The sequence below is a fragment of the Perca fluviatilis genome, chromosome 21, assembly GCF_010015445.1.
Source record: "Perca fluviatilis chromosome 21, GENO_Pfluv_1.0, whole genome shotgun sequence".
Taxonomy (NCBI): Eukaryota; Metazoa; Chordata; class Actinopteri; order Perciformes; family Percidae; genus Perca; species Perca fluviatilis.
Genome location: NC_053132.1, coordinates 565,879 through 590,265, shown reverse-complemented (window position 1 = coordinate 590,265; position 24,387 = coordinate 565,879). Strand labels below are relative to the sequence as shown.

At 39.8% G+C, this 24,387-nt stretch overlaps 1 protein-coding gene across 1 annotated transcript in view; it reads right to left on the bottom strand.

Annotated features, from left to right (window-relative positions):
• LOC120551409 (microfibril-associated glycoprotein 4-like) overlaps window positions 1-20,937 on the bottom strand; it is a 37,808-nt gene extending 16,871 nt beyond the window's left edge. The window contains exons 1-5 of the mRNA XM_039788837.1: window positions 20,761-20,937; window positions 19,708-19,746; window positions 19,473-19,569; window positions 18,654-18,818; window positions 17,969-18,536 (exon numbers count right to left, since the gene is read on the bottom strand). Coding sequence (XP_039644771.1) covers window positions 18,283-18,536; window positions 18,654-18,818; window positions 19,473-19,569; window positions 19,708-19,746; window positions 20,761-20,937 — 732 coding nt within the window. The 3' untranslated portion in view covers window positions 17,969-18,282. Of the gene's footprint in view, window positions 18,537-18,653; window positions 18,819-19,472; window positions 19,570-19,707; window positions 19,747-20,760 lie in introns of the transcript that reaches the window.
• Window positions 20,938-24,387: the final 3,450 nt, after the last annotated feature.

The window sequence follows — 24,387 nt, the reverse complement described above, 5'->3', positions numbered from 1 at the left end:
ATCATGGGAAAATCAAGAGAAATCAACCAAGAAATCAGGAAAAGAATTGTGGACCTCCACATGTGTGGCTCATCCTTAGGTGCAATTTCCAGATGCCTGAAGGTCCCACGTTCATCAGTTCAGACAATAATACGCAAGTATAAAAAACATGGGAATGTACAACCATCATACCGCTCAGGAAGGAGACGGATTCTGAGTCCCAGAGAGGAACGTTTTTTGGTGCGAAATGTGCGAATCAATCCCAGGACAACAGCAAAAGACCTTGTGAAGATGCTAGCTGAAACTGGTAAGACAGTGTCATTATCCACAGTAAACGAGTCCTGTACCACCATGAGCTAAAAGGTTACTCTGGGAGAAGAAAGCCATTACTTCAAAACCACCATAAAAAAGCCAGATTACAGTTTGCAACTGCACATGGGGACAAAAATCTTAATTCCTGGAGACATGTCCTGTGGTCTGACGAAACAAAAATTGAACTGTTCGGCCATAATGATAATAGGGTATATTTGGAGGAAAAAGGGCGAAGCTTTGAAGCCTCAGAACAACATCCCAACTGTGAAGTATGGGGGTGGTAGTATAATGTTGTGGGGCTGCTTTGCTGCAGAAGGGACTGGTGCACTTCACAAAATAGATGGCATCATGAGAAAAGAAAATTTTGTGAATATATTGAAGCAACATCTGAAGACATCAGCCAGGAAGTTAAAGCTTGGGCGCAAATGGGTCTTCCAAATGGACAATGACCCCAAGCATACCTCCAAATTAGTTACAAAGTGGCTTAAGGACAACTAGGTCAAGGTATTGGAGTGGCCATCACAAAGCCCTGATCTCAATCCCATAGAACATTTGTGGGCGGCACTGAAAAGGCGAGTGCGAGCAAGAAGGCCTACAAACCTGACCCAGTTACACCAGTTCTGTCAAGAGGAGTGGGCCAAAATTCCAGCAAACTATTGTAGAAAGCTTGTGGAAGGAGACCCAAAACGTTTGGCCCAAGTGAAACAGTTTCAGGGCAATTCTACCAAATACTAAGGAAGTGTATGTATACTTCTGACTTTGATGAAAGTGATAAAAAAATAAAAATAATTCCTCCCTCGCTCGATTCTGACATTTAACAAATGCTAAAAATATGTTCATATGTATTGATCTAAAACAGAAAAAGTTTACTCTGATTTAATGTATGACAGTAAAGAAATAAATGTTTTTGTGTTTTTTTCTTAAGTGTATGTAAATATCTGGTTTCAACTGTATATGTGTATATATGTGTAAATAAATAAATATATATATGTATATGTATGTATGTATGTATGTATGTATGTATGTATGTATGTATGTATGTATGTGTGTGTATATATATATATATGTGTGTGTGTGTGTACACTGCGTTCCAAATTATTATGCAAATCATCATTTACACTGATCTTCCTAAATAGTCAATGGAAATGACAGTCAGTATAACCTTTAAGTCACCAACCGTTAGGGTATAAGTCAAATTTCTTTGAACAAACCACGCAATGAAAACAGTACATTTTGTTCAAAAATAAAAAACAGCATTAGGAGGTCATATTTACTGAACTCAAAAGCTATTTCAATCATACACATCTTGAAAACCGTGCAAGTTACATGTTAACATAGGACCCCTTCTTTGATAGCACATTCACAACTCAACCTGTTGGACCTTTACAACAAATCACATTCCAGTAAAATCCTTGTTGTCTGGAATCATGAGCTGTCAGATATCCCGCTCATCACTCTCTTCAGAATGGTTAAAAATCAGCTACTTTACTGTCTATCTTAGCGCAGTGCCATGAAACCATAAACAACACTGACAGAGACACACCATCCTCCCCAGCTCAACCCTCTCGTCAAAATATAGTCACTTCTGGCTCCAAAATACCAAAAAGGCGACGGTCAGAATTCGAAAGGATGCTAACTTTCAGGCTACATTTACATTACTACATTTTGGTTTAAAAAGGAATATCTTCTAATCTACTACGTTCCCCCCACTCATTCCCCCTGCTCTGGTGTTTCCCCCTCTCATTCCCTTTGCTCTGACGTTTCCCCCTCTCATTCCCCTTGGTCTGGCAATTCTGAGCCCCTAAACCGGAAACACTGTAATGTGATGTCAGAGTGCAAGTGCTAGCTTGTGTTTCAACCAAAGAAACAAAGATTTTCCTGTGGACGAAGCGCTTGCTCTCAGGAATTTTGAAAACATAAAAAGCACAAATTATGTAATTTTATTGATTAATCTAATGTATCAAGTATCTTTTTAAATAATTATTTAGTCTATCAATTATCAGAAAAGAATAAAACATTAAAGAGTGACCTAATCAGATTGATTGCTTTTGTTCAAAAGCAAACTGAATGCAGGCATGACTGTGTTTCCTAATTGGATGAAACCGGTTTGGGAACCTCAATTAATATGCTGATGAAGTTGAGGTGTTTGTGAAAGATAATTCCTTGATTTCTGCAAATGTTTGTAATAATAGATGAGAGGGGACTTAGACGGGAAGAAATATGATTATGTGATCAATCTCGACCTAGGGCAGCTCGATTAAGGAAAAAATAATCACAATTATTTTGATCAGTATTGAAATCTAAATTATTCAACATGATTACTCTTTGACTTTCTGAAAGATGTCGCAATTGTTAAAGTTAAACAACAGTGAAGCAAATCAAGAGTGAAACTGTAACCCACCCCAAATTGGCTGGTTGTTTAAAATTTTTATCAGGGATGATATGATTATGTGATCAATATTTGTCACCATAATTTGTACATTCATCCAAGCTAATTTGAACTGAAGCTAAAATATTCCTTCAGATATAATACATGACAAACACAAAGTATGAGTTTCCTATTTCACTTATTAATCAGACACAAATAGCTCAGGTTATGCCACTTTGTTTTAACTGAGTCATTTTAATTCTCAACACTTTTCAGCAGTGGTACCACTTTGCGGTAATGCCCTCTAGGTGGCAGCTGCGCAGCGCTGGTGTCGTTCTTTCCTTAACCTGTTGCAGAGGGAGAAACGGTGAACATTAGCTCTGAAAGAAAAGAAGGAAATAGCATCCTGAAAAGTGATTTATTTTTTTAATTTTTTTTTGGTGGTGTCTGAAAACTTTTCTGTTGACATAGGTAAGCTCATATACCGTGTTTATTCCTAACTGTTATCCTGTACAAGTTTATAACTACGATGTTACCGTAGGCTACAGTTGAAATGAAGGAGATACTATTAGTTCTGAAGGAAGCGTGGGTCTTGTTTTCAATGTCAAAGTATTTGCTAAAACTGTTTATAATGTTTATGCATATTATTAGTTAAGATTTACAACTTATGTGGCCAATGTTAAATTATATCTGCCGTGCTGAGTTTAGATTTTTAGCTCATGATGTGCCTGTGTATATTGCTGTAGTCTGATCTAAACGTTATTAAGATGGTGCAGTACTGGCGTTGTTTTTTTTCTTTTTCTTTAACCTGTTGCAGAGGGAGAAACGGTGAACATTAGCTCTGAAAGAAAAGAAGGAAATAGCATCCTGAAAAGTGATTTATTTTTTAATTTTTTTTGTTGGTGGTGTCTGAAAACTTTTCTGTTGACGTAGTACTGTGGGACTGTGTGGTGGATGGTGAGAGACAGCTCAGGTGCGACGGAGGAGCCGTGTGCTTCCATTCTGCTAGCCGTAGCAGGAGAGAGCGTGGTGGACAGCGGGCTGGACTTTCCATTTCTACTATCTCACCAGTAAGGTCTTTCCCTCCCGTGGATTTGGAGGATCGTGTCGGATACATTTTTTTTGACTGAGCTCAAACAGGTACCAGGTTGTGCACAACTAAATTTAAAAGACTATTGTTGCAGCAACACTTAAAAAATTGTGATTTCTGGCCAGAACATATTTTGTTGACAAATGTATTTTGGGGTGGGAAATGGGAGTGTAATGTGCATTGTGGATAATTTTCAATAATACTATTTTTTTTTTTAAAGAGTCACTGCGTGTTGGTGTTTTCATTCTCTGTGTGAAGTCAATAATCATCTACAGCCAAAGACAAATTAGTATTAAGTGTCAGTGCATTTGATATCTATCTTATCTTTATCCCTCGAACCAGGACATTACTAAAAAGTATTGAAGTAGTGATCCCAGACCTTGAGTTGTTTTTGCAGGTAAATGTTGAAGGCTGATTAGAACCTGGTTACAAAACCACCCTAAACTGTGACTTTCGCTTCATACTTTTCCTGTTGAACTTTTTGAATTCCCCTTGAAATACTGTAAATAATATGAAATATAAAAAATATATTAAAATGTTGGCTGAGTGAGTTTAAACTTCGGAAAGAGTTAAAGTGCGCGTGTCATTTAGAACACAAGACAAAAAAAGAGTTTACTTGCAATATGTAATGTTTTAAAAGTTCAATATATCACAAGTAATCAATGATAAATATTGTTGTCAATGAATTTTTGACAATTGTTTGAGCTTTAAATTTGAATGAACTGCCTCAAATGTAAACTCATCAAAAATAAATGGGTTTATAATCTGAAAATTTGTTATAAAATACATTTATGCTGTTGAAAATATTACTAAGAATTTACATTTTCATAATAGTCAGGTGAGTTCAGCACAGCTCTCCCTCTCTACACTTAAAATACAAAGACAAGAACAGGAAGTTTCAACTGAGTCAATCCAGCCAACGAAGGCAATAAGTACTAGCCCATCAGATGCAGAGTAGAGCGGGATATTTCTGTGCCATCCAAGGAAACGCAAATTTGCATCCCAGATACTAGGGCTGTGCAATTACAAAAATGTTGATCGTGATATTGATACCAATCACAGAAGCACTTTTATTGAGGAAAAAATATATTGCAGATGCTTCCATCTTGTAATTTTGCAACCAGAGTCTGTGCAGTAGTGATCGGGTGGTATCGAAGTCTTGCCCAGCCAATCGTTTTTTTTTTTAGCATCATAACTAATTAAAAAGAAACTTATCTGACAAATTAAAATTAAATACAAAGACAAGAACAGAAAGTTTCAACTGAACTCATAAGGACACAGTCAAATGTGTTATTGTCCAAAAATTTGTCTAACAAACACACTCTGAAAAACAATTTCAAACTAAAATAAAATGAAATTTAAATGTCAAAAATAATATACATTTTTGAATTTGAAAATTAGTCCAGACAGAAAGACACAGGAGACAAAGTGAAGACATCAGATCATCTTAATGCTCAGCTTCTTTTTTATTGTCACCGTACAGCAGATAAAGATTCACATTAGAGTTTCAAACCTCCACCAAACATCAACTGGCTGTCCTGAACTACAAAGATGGTTTCATACTTTTCATTTGGTTTTTCAGACTCTTTTAGACTCGTGTTAACAGTTCATGCTGTAATTTACACCCGATCAGACTATATATGTGTTTCCATTTAAAGATTATGGGTCCTACTTTCCTGCTGCAGCAACTGGAGACACAGCTGACTTTTCTTCCACGTTGCAGCGAGCTGCGACTGCCTCAAACTAGGGCTGCACAATATATTTTTTTTTTAAATTGCTATCACGATATCGACTTGCACAATAAACACATCACTAAAGGCTGCGACATATCTCAAAGGTAAAATGTAACTTTCATTATTTCTTTAGTGCTGCTTTTCAAAAGCAGTAGAACTGAGAACACTTTAATATCTGTTTATTTATCGCAAGTGATATCGTTATCGCCATATTCAACAACTTATTGCATATTTTTCTCATATTGTGCAGCTCTACTTTAAACCACCACAGACAGTAACAAGAATTACAAACGTCAGTTGGTTTTCTTGTGCTGGTGCCAAGTTTCAGGAAAATAAGACCTGTTGTGAGATTAAATGTTTAATGAGAGAAAGAGAAATAAATCACAAGAGATGAGCTGATATTCTGCTGGACGTTGGTCATGCAGAACTACTGCACAGGACGGACCTTCATGCTGATGGTCTTCAGGGAGTAGTTAAGACCTTTATAGGATTGCCAATCCACTCCAACAAAACTGATAGTGCTGTCAGCCCCCCAACGATAAACAGCGTTTGGATTTGTCTGGTAACAGGTGTTGTACCAGAACGCCCCCAGGGCTGCCCTGGCACAGTTTGCTGGATTGTTGTCCTGGTCTTTGTCAAAGGTGGAGAACTTCATTCCGTTGTGAGTAGTCAGGGAGTCTCCTACAGAAACACAGTGTTTGTCAAAAAGTATATGAGACTATTTGTGATGCCCTTGAAAAAAAAAAAAAATAATAATATATATATATATATATATATATATATATATATATATATATATATATATATATATATATATATATATATACACACAAATGAATAATATATATTGATGATAGAAAAAACAACCCACTCACCTGCCCCTCCATTAATGAATCCAGACACACTCAGCACAAATCCGCCACATTCTGCACCAACGGAGAATGAAGAGTACCGAGCGAACACTTTTTTCCCCTCAAAGTCCTCCATGTCGACCAGCAGCTCACTCTTCTTGTTATTTGTCAGGTAGTAGATGTTGTCAAGACCTGCACACACACACACACACACACACACACACACACACACACACACACACACACACACACACACACACACACACACACACACATTTATACATCTGTGCAAATAGGTAACAGTTTGAGGTTTTGTACAGAAAGCAGATAATTTGATTAAACATCCATCCATCTTCGTCCGCTTATCCAGTGTCGGGTCGCGGGGGGGAGCAGCTCCAGCAGGGGACCCCAAACTTCCCTTTCCCGAGCCACATTAACCAGCTCCGACTGGGGGTTCCCAAGGCGTTCCCAGGCCAGGTTGGAGATATAATCCCTCCACCTAGTCCTGGGTCTTCCCCGAGGCCTCCTCCCAGCTGGACATGCCTGGAACACCTCCCTAGGGAGGCGCCCAGGGGGCATCCTTGCCCGAACCACCTCAACTGGCTCCTTTCGACGAGAAGGAGCAGTGGCTCTACTCCGAGCTCCTCACGGATGACTGAGCTTCTGAGCCTCCTGAGGAAACCCATTTCGGCCGCTTGTACCCTGGATCTCATTCTTTCGGTCATGACCCAGCCTTCGTGACCATAGGTGAGGGTAGGAACGAAAACTGACCGGTAGATCGAGAGCTTTGCCTTCTGGCTCAGCTCTGTTTTCGTCACAATGGTGCGATAAATTGAATGTAATACTGCATCCGCTGCGCCGATTCTCCAACCAATCTCCCGCTCCATTGTCCCCTCACTCGCGAACAAAACCCCAAGGTACTTGAACTCCTTCACTTGGGGTAAGGACTCATTCCCTACCTGGAGTAGGCACTTCCTGCTGAGAACCATGGCCTCAGATTTAGAGGTGCTGATCCTCATCCCAGCCGCTTCACACTCAGCTGTGAACTGATCTAGTGAGGCCGATGATGCCATCAGGACCACATCATCTGCAAAGAGCAGCAATGAGATCCCCAGCCCACGAACTGCAACCCCTCCCCACCCCGACTACGCCTTGATATCCTGTCCATAAATATTACAAACAGGATTGGTGACAAAGTGCAGCCCTGGCGGAGGCCAACCCTCACCTGAAACGAGTCCGACTTACTAAGTTCACCGTGCCGTCCATCCTCCTCTGGAACACCTGAAGGGGGATCGGATGGGGGGTTAACTAGCTGAACACACAAGATATCTGACAGCTCATGATTCCAGACAACAAGGTTTTTACTGGAATGTGATTTGTTGTGAAGGTCCAACAGGTTGACTGAATACTCACCGTCCACCGTCCTCCTTCTGAAGCCATGTCACAGTACACCTACACACAAACACATTCATCAGTAAATGTGATCATTTAGTGGTTTAAATTTGTACATTAAGTTTACACTACTGAGCAAGGCCACATGGAATCACATTACAGGGCTTTTTCATAGCAATAAGTACAAATAATTCATGATAAGAGCCTGCATTCCTTTATGCCTAAACCTAACCAATCCAACTAACAAAGGCAGCAAATACTAGACAATCAAATGTAGAGTAGAGCGGGATATTTCTGTGCCATCCAAGGAAACACACATTTGCATCCCAGATAGTAGGGCTGTGCAATTACCAACATTTTGATCATGATATTGATAACAATCATAAAAGCACTCTTGTTGAGGAAACAAATATTTTGCAGATGCTTCTATCTTGTAAGTTTGCAACCAGAGTCTGTGCAGTAGTGATCGGGTGGTATCGAAGTCTTGCCCAGCCAATCATTTTTATAGCATCAAATAACTAATAAAAAACATACTTATCAGACAAAAGAACACTTGAACAAACATCAGGGTGATCAGAACTACCCAAAATGACAGAAACTATCTTCATTCATTACTGCTACTGTTACCTGAAAAACTGTGCCATCATGTAAAAAGAAGTAAATATTGGAATAGCCTATCACGTGCAATAAGGGAGTGTCCTACGTATTCTTCTTTTAAGACTTATCTCAAACAATGGCTTAAAGGCAAGGTTGGCACCCTTTTTCAATATACACTTTTCTATATGTTGTTTAAGATGATCTTTACACCCCGACATCCCCGAAATGTACCTGGACAGCGGACCACTCTCCAGCGGGATAGATGGTGTACACTCCACTGGGTTTGCTTTTGTCTTGCTGATAGATGGCATTGCAGTCCACCGATTGGAGGAGTTGCTGGCAGCTGCTCAACAGAGGAGCCAGCAGGAGGAGGAAGACTGAAACCAGCTGGAACAGAAGAGATGTCATTTTGACTGAAGTTTGAATCTTACAAAGTGTTTTAACAGTTTTGCCTCTAGCTTCATGGCAGTGTGGACAAAATCAGCTCTCAGACACAAGAAAACGTTGAGTGCTTTGAGCGGTTAAACATTACACAACTTTCAAGCTGAGCCAAGTCTTCTATGAGTGGTCATCTGCTCCAGCCAGGCAGGACTGGAGTGTTTTCTTAGCTACTAACATTGCCGCATGTAGCTGCATGCTAACCACAGTAAAAGATGTAATGTTGTTAAATTCCAATCCTGGGTCACATTACTCCTGAAAGCCTTTATCAGGGATTTTTCAAGGACATGCAATGGCCAATCAGAGCAGACTGGGCTTTTTCGGAACAGGGGCATAAGGAGACAGGCGCTCCAACAGAGTGTTTCTTACAGAGGGAGAATACAGGTTGTGTTTTTTGAACATTAAAGCATGTAAACATGTTCATGTAAATGGCACCTCATTTTGCCTGTAGTGTTCTGAGATTTTGCTAGGCACCGAGCACGTCTCTGCTGTCTTAACCTTTCTGTAAAGGTAGCTGCTATTCAGGGGTGAGACCAGCACTTTTTTAGTTATGGCCCCTCCTGTCAAGTTTTGAAGAAAGTTTGGATGGAGCATAAAGGCAGGCCTGCTTGGTTCTTTCAGGGAATGATTGTGAAGATTTACAAAGAATATGTTTAGGTCATTTCCTCTCTAACTGGGACATTTTGGGACTGATTGGTAAGATTGCTGTGGATGAAGTACACACAGAGTTACACTGGTCAGAGCCAATGAGGTTTAACCATGTATCCAGCTAATTTAAATAGCTCATGTTACTGTATTGTGTCAACAGTTAACTTCCTATAATATTGTATGTGGGGCTTTGTTTTGCTTGGTGCAAAACAAGTTCCTTCCTGAGACCACTTAGCATGACCACCGTCGCTGTGTCCAGAGCGTAGCACCGGCCAAGACTACTGTGATTGGTTTAAAGAAGTGCAAACAACCCAGAGCATTTCTTTCTCTTATCCCATAATGCATCTGTGGTTTAGCCAGACCTTACTCCACATCCCTTTAACCAGTGGCGGCGCCAGAGATGTTCTTTTGCTGGTGCTTTGGGGTTTGCTGGACGTTTCAGTGAGGGTGCTCTGAAATTTTGTGTTTCCCTTGACACAAATAGCCTAACATTACATACACTCGCGCAGATGCCCACCCACCTCCGCCGCGGTTTACTAAGCGAGCGAACGAGAGAGACTGATTTAAAGTTGCCGATACAACAGCACCATAGAACTCTGATTAGCCAACCAAACATATTTCAAATACCAGCCAACAAGCCGGGTTCAAACAATCATTACTGCAGCTCTCATACTTTGCTCAGAAGAGTAGCCTAATGCAGCAGGCCAAATACACCACACATAGCCAAGCACACACATAAAAACACACGCGCATGTATCCTCACACAGTTTTCACACTTGCACGTATGGTCAAAATAATGTAGTCATATCTGTAGTGACTTAGGCTAATATATCTAAATAAGCCACGGAGGGCGAACACGTTTTCTTTGCTAAAAATAAACCGATGTCCAGTGCGCTGTATAGCCTAACTTTAGATTTGGTGATCCATTTATTCACATTTCTGTAAAATACAGAATTTTTTTATTACTGTAATGTTCTTCTACGAGACAGAGAGAGTAAAGTTCTTGCATGGACCCCTATCAGCTGACTCACCCACTGTGACCTGGCTGTGCGATCCCCTGGTCTAATGTCATTTACAGCAGGGTGATGTTAAGCATCCTCAGCAGCAGTCACAGCCGTGGTCAGGTCATCTTCCTCCGGCCGCTTTTCTTCGTCCCGGTTGTTGACAAGTTCCCCATATCTCTCAGAGTTATTTACAGGTTTTGATAAAGTCTCCACACCTTGACGTTTAGGGAGTAAAAAACGATCCATTGCTAGCGTTAGACTCACTTCTCTAATCCTAACGGCTCCAAATATTGAGCTCTTCTTCTTCTTTGTGAATACGTTACTGCGGAAGTAAGGTCAAAAGTTCAATGTGTGCTGCACTCTTTGGCCGAATACGATCACCTGTGTTTTTTAGCCTAAAAATAATCGGTTTGTTTTATTAATGTATTTATTCATTTTTCAAATATAAATTATACTATTTACACATTAAGGATTTTTTATTTATTTATAAATCAACCACAGCAATTTCTTGGGGTTGCTAAGGGGGTGCTATGGCAAACCTAGGGGTAGCTACAGCACACCCTAGCCCCTCCCTGGCGCCGCCGCTGCCTTTAACAACCATCTACTGATATCAAGCTTCTTTACAGTTTTGAGAACTTTGAGATTCGTAAAATATCAGTTCACAAACTTACATTGTCAGATTTCTGCTGAAATGAATCAACTGCTGATGTGGATCTGTCGGATGTTCTGAAAAAACAATAAGAGTAAATTAAAAATGTTCAGTCAGCAAAATCACAGGCAACAGATTGTTAAGTGAATGAAGAAAAAGAAGGGTTGGTGTTCAGGGTATCATTGGATAATCCGTAAATAATTTGTAATTAGAAAATGAAAAACCTTTATATTTAATTATTTGAAAAGAAAAACAAATTTCTGGTGTCAGAATGAAAAAACAAAAGTCAAATAAAAAATGTCCTGTTTTTGGCAATTCCTTCTGTTCTGGCCTCGCTGCTCCACTTCAAAAATACACTAATATCAGAATAAAAAGATGAAATTTTCTTTTCCCAAAATATGATCCAACTGAAATGTGAATACATAAAATGTTAATTAAACAGTCGCTCTTTGTTTCTAATAGTTGACGTGCAACAAACTCAAACTTTTTGTAAATTAAGTAATTTTCTTTTCTCAAAAGACGATCCAACTGGAAGTTAATGCAATAATGTTACCTTAAATTTTAACAGTTGACGTGCAATTTTTTTTTATATTATTGCAATGTTACAAAATTCAGCTCAACTTTGCTGTAAATTCAGTCATTTTCGGTCAAAATAATCCCAAAAAGACGGTCATGTTGCCACAGCTGATCTAGTCACCTCTCTGTAATGTCTCTGGTTGGATGCTTACCTGTCTGAACTCAGCTGAAGGTCGAACTGAAGAGTCTTCGTGTCTTCAGAGGAAACAAGCTGCTGCTTTCTGCTTCAGTCCGTCAGAACCCCTCTACTTATATCTGCAGAAGGCTGTGATGTCACATCACCTGACCTTTTATCAATACTTATTCAATTAAAACAATTCCAAGGAACTTTGAATTGTGTATTCAGTTTAAAACAAATATTTGAATGTCAGCACAGCTAGACATTAAAATAACAGAAGATCCTGTTCCTCTTTAATAAACAGAGTTCTGGACCGACAGACTTCTGCATTGTGTTTAGTCAACACCCCGTGACGCCAGGTTCTCTATCTGATGATGTCTGTTTATTCTGGTGACAAACCATGACTCTAACACATCTAAGAACATCTAAGGACATCCAAAATGGCTCGCTCCAGCTTCTCTCCCAAAACGGGATTACTAAAAGGGGAGAGGGAAAGGGGCACTAGGGATTTATAGACACAGGAACACAGAAGAAGAAATAAAGGAGGAACTCTGAACTTCAAAACATATATCAAGCACACTGAGGTATTGGACTGACAGAAGCACAACTCTCTCAGATCAGTTCCAAATTAAACAGGTTTATTTGCACAACCGGTACACCACCTCTGACAGCCGACTCACAATCTCGCCGGGCCCCTGCCAGTGACTGCGAAACTACGGAGAAAGCCCCTTCTTACAGACACCCATACCTTGCCCGCTGGTTTGAAGACCTTTCCCCGGCAACGTGTGTCATAGGCCCTTTTTTCTGCCACACCACTGAGTTGGCTTGGGCCTGGCGGGTGTAGTCGTACACCACCTGTAGGCATTATTTTCGCCTACGGTAGTAGTCCATTTATTTTCCTCCAGCAATCTCAGCCTCAGGTGGGGCCCTGAATGCCAAGTCCAACGGTGTACGCAGTTCGTGTCCAAACATGTGCCGCAGGTGTGTGGACAGCATTCCAGTAGGACCGCAGGACCAGGGGCAGGTGGCCGTGGCTCATAGGCAGCAGGGGCATTGACAGGCAGTAGATCGGCATCTGTCATTAGCAGCAGAGTATCACTGGCAGGGGTCCTCCTAGTCACTATGGGAGGAGTCAGACAGCAAATGTTAGTGCCTAGTAACACTCCCAACCTCTAAGGGGTGATGGCGTGCTGCGCTAAAACTGTCAGGGTGTGTAATGATACTCCCGGACTGTACCCAGCAGCAGTGGGTCAGCGGACTGCTAACGTTAGACCCAGCAGCAGTGGGTCAGCAGACCTCTAACATTAGACCCAGCAGCAGTGGGTCAGCAGACCTCTAACATTAGACCCAGCAGCAGTGGGTCAGGGGACCGCTAACATTAGACCCAGCAGCAGTGGGTCAGCAGACCTCTAACATTAGACCCAGCAGCAGTGGGTCAGCAGACCTCTAACATTAGACCCAGCAGCAGTGGGTCAGGGGACCGCTAACATTAGACCCAGCAGCAGTGGGTCAGTGGACCGCTAACGTTAGACCCAGCAGCAGTGGGTCAGTGGACCGCTAACGTTAGACCCAGCAGCAGTGGGTCAGTGGACCGCTAACGTTAGACCCAGCAGCAGTGGGTCAGTGGACCGCTAACGTTAGACCCAGCAGCAGTGGGTCAGTGGACCGCTAACATTAGACCCAGCCCGCTGTTCAGCTCCTTCTCTGTAACCGATGCAGCATAAAAACATGGCGGAGCAAGCCAGCCAGTGTTAGTTGGCTAATGTTATCTTTCTAACTCCAACTTAACGTTACCCCTTCGACACATTGTTCACAGAAAACGAGCCGAATAAAGCCGTCACATGTGGTGATAGAAATGTGCTTAGTGTGGATGAAACATGATGATGATCATTAATTTGACTCATTTAGCGGCTGGCTCTCTAATCGTAACGTTACTACTCGTTCACTACTGCTCATTTGTCAGTTACTGTAAAACCTCAGCTCTGCGACTTGCCGGAAGTCGGCTCATTATCGGAAGTTTATACGTTACCATGGCAATGGTACACATAAAAATGGCTGCTGCTCTGACCATTCTGCCCAGGTTGATTTGAATGGAAATGGCCTTTCTATCTGTTTTATATCTATGGTACTGTCACCTGGCTGCCTGCCGAACGGCCACAGGCAGAGAGGAGGGGTGGTGGCTGAGTTAATCATGAGCCTGTGAATGTTGAAATGAGTTGATTTATATGTCCATGAATATATGAAGTGACATTTTTGAAATCCTTCAGGATCAAACTTGTCTCATATCTGTTGCGTGAATAAATGGATGTTATTATAACCCACATATATCTCTCAGAGTTTTCTCTCATTTATGTTTAACTAGAATTAAGAACGGACAAACAAGAAACATGTCATAATAAATTAAACTAGATACACACTTGTATGTATTTTACAATGTGTATTTAGGGATGCAGGAGCAGATCCCTCCTTTATATAAATATTTGAGTTGATATCGAATTGCGTTCCTCTGCAGGATGTATCCGGCTGTGTAAATATTTGCTTAATCCAGCATTAAGCAAACAATTACACCGTAGGAAATAACGAAAACCATAATCAAAAGACATAAATAATAAATTATATAAATCTAAATTGAGAATGTAAAATAAAACTAAACAAAAAATAAAAAGTATAAAAGAGTAAATAGAAACAGAATTACAAGATATTCTGTATATATATATATATATATATATATATATATATATATATATATACATATATATATATATATATATCAATTCAATGTTGAAATTAATTTATATATATGTCCATTAATATATGAAGTGATTCGGTCATTTTTTACATCCTGCAGGATCAAACTTGTCTCATATCTGTTGCGTGAATAAAATAACCCACATCTATCTCTAAGAGTTTTCTCTCATTTACATTTATAAGAATTAAGAACTGAAAATAAACATGTCATAATAAAATAAAAAAAAAGATACACACTTGTATGCATTTGACAATGTGTATTTAGGGATGCAGGAGCAGATCCCTCCTTTATATAAATATTTGAGTTGATATTGAATTTCGTTCCTCTGCAGGATGTATCCGGCTGGTAGACATCCGGCACTACCAGCCGAATGCCGTGTAAATGTTTGCTTAATGCTGGGAAGGAAATAATGAAAACCATAATCACAAGACATAAATAATAAGTTACATAAAACTAAATTGAGAATGTAAAATAAAACTAAACAAAAATTAAAAAGTATAAAAGAGTAAATAGAAACAGAATTACAAGGTAAAGTTAGAGTAGTGATTAATAGCATTTGGTGTGCATGTGTGTGTGTGTGTGTGTGCCAGAACTTGTTGCTATGGTGATATGTGCAGCAAGGGAGTAGAGAAGGGAGGGGTAGACAGTCAAACACGTCCATTTAATGATGATTATATCCCTCAATTAGCTTTTTTAATTTAAAAACCGTGAGTCCAAACGCCAAATTATTACATGATCTGTTATTAATTTCAAGCAGACGGTGCCGGGAGACTCTTTCTGGGCGTACGGCCACAGGCAGAGAGGTCGCTGACCTTGCGAGGAGGGGCGGTGGCTGGGTTAATCATGTGCCTGTGAATAAACTTGTCTCGTATCTGTTGTGTGAATAAATGGATGTTATTATAACCCACATCTATCGCTAAGAGTTTTCTCTCATTTACGTTTCACTAGAATTAAGAACTGACAAGAAACATGTCATAATAAAAAAAAACTAGATACACACTTGCATGCATTTGACAATGTGTATTTAGGGATGCAGGAGCAGATCCCTCCTTTATATAAATATTTGAGTTGATATTGAATTGCGTTCCTCTGCAGGATGTATCCGGCAGGTAGACTGAATGCTGAATGCCGTGTAAATGTTTGCTTAATGTTGGGAAGGAAATAACGACAACAATAATTACAAGAGATAAATAAGAAGGGGTATAAAACTAAATTAAGAATGTAAAATAAAACTAAACAAAAATGTAAAAGTATAAAAGAGTAAATGGAAAATGGAAACAGAACTGCAAGGTAAAGTAATAGTAGTGATTAATAGCAGCACTACTAGGAGGTGTAGACAGTCAAACTCAAACCTCAGTTAGCTTTTTTAATTTAAAAAACGTAAGTCCAAACTCCAAAATAGTCTGCCGAACGCACTGATGTTGTTTTTTATGTTTGTGGTGTCAAATATATATGACACATTGTAAAAAGGGAACCATCTGCATCCTTCTAAATATTTCTTCACCTTGTTTCTATTGGGGCCTATTCAGCAGTTGATACCACAGAGCCAAAAGTTTAAGTCTGGTGTGTCTACCAGAGTGATGATGTGATTAACGAGAGAATTAGTGTTTGTTTGTAGGAATGTAAATATGATGCAAAAGCCTGTAAACATATTTACTTGTCACAAACCGGCTCAAAGCTTGTGACAAAGAGGGCAGTGTGTGGAGTGTTTGGATGAGTGAGGAATGTATGGATGCACGGTAACTTCCACAGAAGTGTCAAAAAGAACCCAAAACCAGAAGATGTTGATCCTAGGAGAGAGAGACAAACACTATGGTCCAATCCCAAAGTGAGCCCTGAGGACTAAGGACTAAAGACTTACAGACTTAATTTATCTCAGGGGCTAAGAGGGTGAGTGTGTGAGGCCACATGGGCTCAGATAGGTATAAATGGGATTGGGACAGCACGTCATGAGATCATACCTTGGCGACGTTTAATAACAAAGTTGTTGCTGACACTTGCCGGTTTGGGAATTTTCATTTTAAGTTTGTTGCTTGCCAAGGCATAGGAGACGGCTGCCTGATTTCAAATTTTTTTTAACTCTTGTTTTACAAGCTGGACAACAGGTCGATCTGTTCCGTGGTCGTGTGTCGTGCTGTTGTTTACCTTTATAATTTCTCGATTTCCCTATGGTCTCCGCACTTAACGTCACAACGCTTTGAACTGTGGGTAATTCCCTTTGGTGCAGTCTGCATCGATGCAGACTCACGGAAAGGGCTCGGTAAGTGTGAAATTCGACATTGGGACAACCCTACGCCCTTATGAATTTTCGCGAGAACGCGTGCCTGGTCATGAATTCAAACCTAAACGTGTGTTAAGTCTTTTCTTACACGATATCATACATTTTAAAAATGCAGCTGTGGACTTTAAACTACTTTTCTTATTTTCCACGGCAGCTGATAACTTCATTATGTTTGTATTAGAGTCTATTAGAGAGTATTAGAGAGGTGTTTCTAATATTCTGTCCAACCGCATCTCTGTGAGAGGGGATGAACAGGAAATTGTATTGATACCTCTAAGAATACTAACTGTTGGAGCCATTACACAACTTTGTTTTGTTTATATACCACATTGGTTATGCAAATTAATCTGCAGTTTTATGTTTGAGCACTGGGTGGAGCATTGCCTTTGGGAAGATAAATGGGTCACAGCACCGAAATACAGACAGGTTGTGGACATTGATTATTGGCATGCAGAACACGCGTCCATGCAAGTTCTTTCTTGGTCCCACCTCATTGGCCTAAAGTAGGAGTTGGTAAAAGAATACACTAATACAAAGTAATAATATGTATATTTTGCCCCCTGAAGAAGTTTGAGTTGTAGTTTGTCTCTGTGGCCACTAGAGTGCAGCAATTTATGATCACTTCTGTTTTTGAACAGGAAGTAAAACTTTTGAACAGCAAGAGTCCAGACAGAAAGACACAGGAGACAATGAGACGTAATGCTCAGCTTCTTATTTATTGTCACCGTACAGCAGATAAAGATTCACATTAGAGTTTCAAACCTCCACCAAACATCAACTGGCTGTCCTGAACTACAAAGATGTTTTCATACTTTTCATTTTGTTTTTCAGACTCTTTTAGACTCGTGTTAACAGTTCATGCAGTAATTAACACCCGATCAGACTATATATGTGTTTCCATTTAAAGATTATGGGCCTTACTTTCCTGCTGCAGCCGCCCAACTGGAGACACATCTGACTTTTCTTCCACGTTGCAGCGAGCTGCGACTGCCTTAAACTAGGGCTGCACAATATATATATTTTTTTAATTGCTATCACGATATTGACTTGCACGATAAACACATCGCTAAAGGCTGTGACATATTGCGAAAGTAAAATGTAACTTTCATTATTTTTATATTCAATTCAATGTTCAATTTGTTCAATAAAAGAATGTTGGAAATTATTGTCTTTTGTTTTAAATTCAACAAACTGTTCTATTTTAGTAGAATACTGAAAGCAGCAGAAGTGAGAACACTTTAATATCTGTTTATTTATCGCAAGTGATATCATTATCGCCATATTCACCAACTTATCGCATATTTTTCTCAAATTGTGCAGCTCTACTTTACACAACCACAGACGGTAACATGAATTACAAACGTCAGTTGGTTTTCTTGTGCTGGTGCCCAGTTTCAGGAAAATAAGACCTGTTGTGAGATTAAATGCTTAATGAGAGAAAGAGAAATGAATCACAAGAGATGAGCTGATATTCTGCTGGACGTTGGTCCTGGAGAACTACAGCACAGGACGGACCTTCATGCTGATGGTCTTCAGGGAGTAGTGAGAATCTTTCCAATCATCCCAATCCATTCCAACTTCAACAAGAGTGGTTTCAGTCCCCCACTGATAAACGCCGTTCGGATTTGTTTTGTGACAGTCATTGTACCAGAACGCCCCCATGTGAGAACTGGCACAGTTCCCTCCAGAGTTGTCCTGGTCTTTGTCAAAGGTGGAGAACTTCATTCCGTTGTGATAACTCAGGGAGTCTCCTACAGAAAACCAGTGTTTGTCAAAAAGTACATGGTACTATTTGTGATGCCTTTGAAAAAAATAAATAAATTAATAAATACTATATATGGATGATAGAAAAAACTCAACACACTCACCTGCCCCTCCGTTAATGAATCCAGACACACTCAGCACAAATCCGTCACCTGCACCGACGGAGAACGAAGAGTACCGAGCGAACGTTTTATTCCCCTCAAAGTCCTCCATGTCGACCAGCAGCTCACTTGTTTTGTTGTTTGTCAGGTAGTGGATGTTGTCAAGACCTGCACACACACACACACACACACACATACACACACACACACACACACACACATACACACACACACACACACACACACACAAATACACTGAATCTCGGCATGTGGCTGTTTGACAGAGCACACATTTTGTTTCAAGAGAAGCTGGAGGCAGCAAAAAAAAAACACAGCTGGCTAAACTATTTAAAAATAGGGGGGTTTGTTCAGGACACCCCTGTCTGTGGCTAGCAATGATGCTGCAGTGATTAGTGACGATTCTCTCCGACCAATCAGTAGTCTGCAGGTTTTCACGTCACCTTTTGGTATTGCCTCAGCTCGCTTGGAACCTCGGCGGAGGTGATACTAAAAGAAGTACCTGTTGGCAGGTACCAGGGACTTTGTTTCATAATGGAAAACCAAAAAAAGGCGAGTAGAGTTGAGGCGAGTCGAGGTACCATGTAATGAAAAAACGCCATTATAGTATGTGTGTGCAAATTGGTACCAGTTTATTATCTTGTACAGATGTGTAGTAAATTCAGGAAGAGAACTAACTGATCTAAGGACTAAAGGTTTTTTGGTCAAAGTTCCATTTCTGGAGTTACACAACAGAATTTAATGTGCAAATTAATGAACAGTTACTTTTATGAAGTCATGACTTGGTTTGGTTTCATTTCTCACCGAGCCAGTACTCTCCAGCAGGGTTACCAAAGCCGGTCTTGTATTGATCCCAGCCCCTGATGAAGTTCACCGTGCCGTCCATCCTCCTCTGGAACACCTGGGGGGGGGAGGGAACGGGATGGGGGGTTAACTAGCTAAACACACAAGATGTCTGACAGACCATGTTTCCAGACAACAATGTTTTTACTGGAATGTGATTTATTTTGAAGGTCCAACAGGTTGACTGAATACTCACCGTCCACCGTCCTCCTTCTGAAGTCATGTCACAGTACACCTACACACAAACATATTCATCAGTAAACATGATAATGTAGTCATTTAAATTTGTACATTAAGTTTACACCAATGAGCACGGCCACACAGAATCTATGGATGCAGAATTTTCAGCAGAATTTACAGAAATTAAAATAAAACTCAAAAACACGAATTACAGTGCCTAAACCTGACCAATCCAACTAACGAAGGCAACAAATACTAGTCAATCAGATGCAGAGTAGGACAGGACATTTTAGGAAATGCAAGTTGCATCCCGGGTACTATTGCTGTGCAATTAATCGTTAGTTTTGACTGTGATTTTGATTTTGGCTCCTAACAATCACATACACAATGTAATCTTGCTCAACCAATCATTTGTATAGCAAAATAATTAATAAAAACAAACATATCAGACAACTGAACACTTGAACAAACATCAGAGAATCAAAAGTCAAATCTATGCAGATGGTGCAATCATTTTTACAAAAGACATCCAAGAAGCCACCTTAATTCTTACATCTGCAATTACCCATGCTCAGGATTGCCTTACTAAATCAGATCTTTTATAGAATACCAAAAAGATCTTTGTAAATCTGTGTGTATGATGTTTACAAAACAACCAGTAGAGGTGACACGTTAGGAGTTTGACATTGTAAATGCATTCAAGTATCTTGGGGACACATTGGACTCTACATTAACCTTTAAAAGTCACCTGAAGAAAGATTTCAAATATGCTTGTTTTATGTACAAGGCTCTGTATGGGCTTGCCCCACGTCCTTTAAATTAATTCAATAAAAAGATGGCTGACAGCAGCATTGGCAACAGGGTGCATCACATTTGGACAAACTGTGCTGTCCATAAAGGGAAGTAAATATTGGAATAACCTACCATGTGCAATAAGGGCGTGTCCTAAATATTCTATTTGTAAGACTTAAATAATGGCTTAAAGGCAGGGTTGGTAACTTTTTCCAATATACACTTTTTAATATATCATTTAAAATGATTTTTACACACTGACAACCCCTAAGGGTACCTTGACAGCAGACCACTCTCCAGCAGGATAGATGGTGTACACTCCACTGGGTTTGTTTTGGTCTTGCTGATAGATGGCACTGCAGTCTACCGGTTGGAGGAGCTGCTGGCAGCTGGTTAACAGTGGAGCCAGCAGGAGGAGGAAAGCTGAAACCAGCTGGAACAGAAGAGATGTCATTTTGACTTAGGTTTCAATCTTATAAAGTGTTTTAACAGTTTGGCCTCTAGTTTCATGATGACAAAGTCAGCTCTTATAGACAGAAAGGTGGGCCTAATTAAGAAAAATTATATGCGTGGGTTGTCCCTGTAGCAGTCTGGATCCAAGGGCGTAAATCCCAAGAGGTCTGGGGGGTCAGGACCCCCCACCATCTAAGGGTTGTCCCCCCTAGAAATATCATTAAAACAATGCTGTGTATTGTAGATAACATAATTATGTATATTTAAAATATCTGTGTAAGTAGTAAAACAATGAAAACCCCCCAAAATGCTTTTTAACCCTTGTGTTGTCTTCCTGTCAACCTTGAAAAAAGCTTTTTGACACCTTTTGTCACAGTTTGTTTTTGCTGTTTGCAACGTTTTAAATTTTAAACATTACATTTTTCTTCTACACATTTTCAGCGCTTATTTCTAAGTCCCATATTTTCTGATATAAAACAAAAATTGAAAAAGGGTCAATGTGACCCGAAGTCAACACAAGGGTTAAGTTTAGAAACATTTTGAGTCCCTTGCCTCACAGTGGTTTGGTCCACTGCCTTCTGTACATTAGGATCTGCACTAGACTCACAGTCATATCGGGTATTGACAGGAATGTAGTAAGTAGGCCGTTCAAGGCTATTTTTAAACAGGCTCTTAAACATCGGATGAAGTTTTTTCTTTTCTCAAATAGAAATGATGCTGAGTAATTAATGAATTAGTCATGAAAAAAAAGTTAGTGTAATATAATGTAACATTACCTAGCTTGTTTAATAGTTTGTTGGATAGAAATGCACCCACTACAACTAACATTACCATGGCGATAAACCTAACGTTGTGTGTGTGAACTGATATTAAGGTTAATGTTGAAGATCCACAGTTGTGTTTGAAGTGGCTGATCAGTGGGTTCGCTGCAGTTAAATATATATCCTCTGTCCCAGACGAAACCTAATTTTTATGTGGAGGACGTAAGATCATTTTATAATTATAATATGAACCTAACTCATATTCACACATCTGATGTTAAAGATTTATTTTGTTGTCGCCGAGATAAAATGACAGAGAAAAGAAAAACAGACATAAGATCCTTTTTCAGTACACCAAAACGCCGAGTAAATACAATAAGTCCTCATATCAAGACAATTTGGTAACATCTTTATAAGAATGGGTGCTTATGGAAACACTAACGTCACTATGTCACAGGCAAAGGAGACAGAAAGAACTGAGGAACAGGGAGAACAGGGACAGTCAGGTGTACAGTCTCAGGTAAGTGTGTTGAGCTTAGTGTGTGGCTGTCAGGGTTATCAGATGAGCTTTACCAGTGGCTCACTCATTTACATTATGATCAGCTAATTTAACAATTGTACAAAAGTATTGTATTTCTTTTATATGGGGACACTTTTTCAAAATAAGTCATTATGTTTTAAGGTATTTTTGTGGCTTGATTGTAAACAACTTAAAAATAAATACATGGTTTTAAAGAAGAATATTTTGGTCAATTTAGTCAGCTTTTTCATTGAATCAAGAGAAACACTGAAAAGAAGGATAATGGTCCAGTATCCATGTTACAGTGATGAGACTATTAAGGCTTTCCCCTGTGTATACATGTCCTCTACGAGTATAATTGTGGTTGTATTATTTGTGTCCCCTTCAAAAATTACCAGTGTTAGATCAGATTTACACCCATGTCTGGATCAATGGAAGTACATTTTCAGGATAAATCCTGACGTCAGGAACCTTACGCTCTGTGTGTTTTGTTCTGAAAATCCCTTCGCTACAAGAAACAACAACCTTCGCGCTAGCAAGCTTTTTTCCAGCTTACCAGAGTACATTAACTGTAATAATACCACCTTTTCAAGTAGACTTGGGCATGGGTGTGTTCACACTTATCAAACAAACTGGACTTTAGGTTCAACTTTTGGGATCCAGGTATTTCCACCATAAATTGGTGCATAAAAGTGTATCAGAATGCAGGAAATGAAGTCTTTGATGCTGAAAATTTCCTTGGGGGAGGGCCCCCAGACCCCCCACTTTTATATGTCCCCCCTCGAATGGCCCAACAAATTAGACTACACAACTGCCTGTAACAAAATGTAATCTACTGATATCAAGATTCTTTACAGTTTCAAAGAACTTTGAGATTCGTAAAATATCAGTTCACAAACTTACCTTCATTGTCAGATTTCTGCTGAAATGAATCAATTGCTGATGTAGAATTGTCTGATGCTCTGAAAAACACAATAACAATAAATAAATGAAAGCTGCAAGCAGCGTTGGATGGGTCCTCAAGCCTCTGCTTGCGTCGGGGTTACTGGCGGACGCCACTCCGCTGTCGGCGCTCGGGCCCTACAAATGTTCAGTCAACAAACTCACAGGCAACAGATTGTTATGTGAATGATAGTCTTTCTATAGTATTTCTTTGTGTTGGCGTTCTAACCTCTGGTGGATTTGTGAGGACTATGGTTAACTGCTCCTCAGATCTCTGCAGGGTAAATCCAGACAGCTAGCTAGACTATCTGTCCAATCTAAGTTTTCTGTTACACGACTAAAACTACTTTTGAATGTACACATGTTCCACCAAAATAAGTTCCTTCCCGAGGCTATTTAGCAGAGGCACCGTGGCTCTGTGCGGTACCTAGACAAGATGATTGTCATTGGTTTAACGAAATGCCAATAAACCGGAGCACGTTTTTTTTCGCATGCCGAAATGCTGTGTGGACTAGCCAGACCCTCCTCCTTTGCTACGAAAACAAAACACTTACCCTCAGGACACGCATGTCCATTACCTGGGAGTGTCTTAATCTGAATCCAAATAATTGATAAAAGGATATATATTTCGTTTTTTGATACTGACACCAAAAACAGCTTTTCTGTTATGAAATAAATAACAAATATACATGTTTTTCATTTACTAATTACACATGCATTACAGATTATCCAATGATACCCGGGCCGTTGGTGTTCAGATTCTGGCCTCGCTGCTCCCCTTCAAAAATACACTAATATCACAACAACAGAGATGAGATTTTAGTGTTCAATTCTTTGTTGCAGTTCAGCTTTAAAAAAGGACAGTTCTACTTCATCATTCTTCAATGACAACAGCGAAAGTCAATGAAGACTTTTATTGGGGAGTGACAATGACAACAGCCTGACACCAGAGGTTGTATACAATCAGTGTAGCAAATACACAATCTGTTGACATTAACACAACCTTAGCTTGGTGATATTGATGGCCAAAAATGCCTTAAGTTAGCTGTTTAGTGTCTTTAGTTTAGGACATAAAAAGTACATAAAATTTTTTTTAAGTAATGTTAATGTCTCCTGGTTGGATGCTTACCTGTCTTAGAGATTTGGTGGCTTCAGAGGAAAACAAGCTGCGGCTTCTCCTTCAGTCTGTCACACCCTTACAACCTCACTGATTATATCTGCAGAAGGC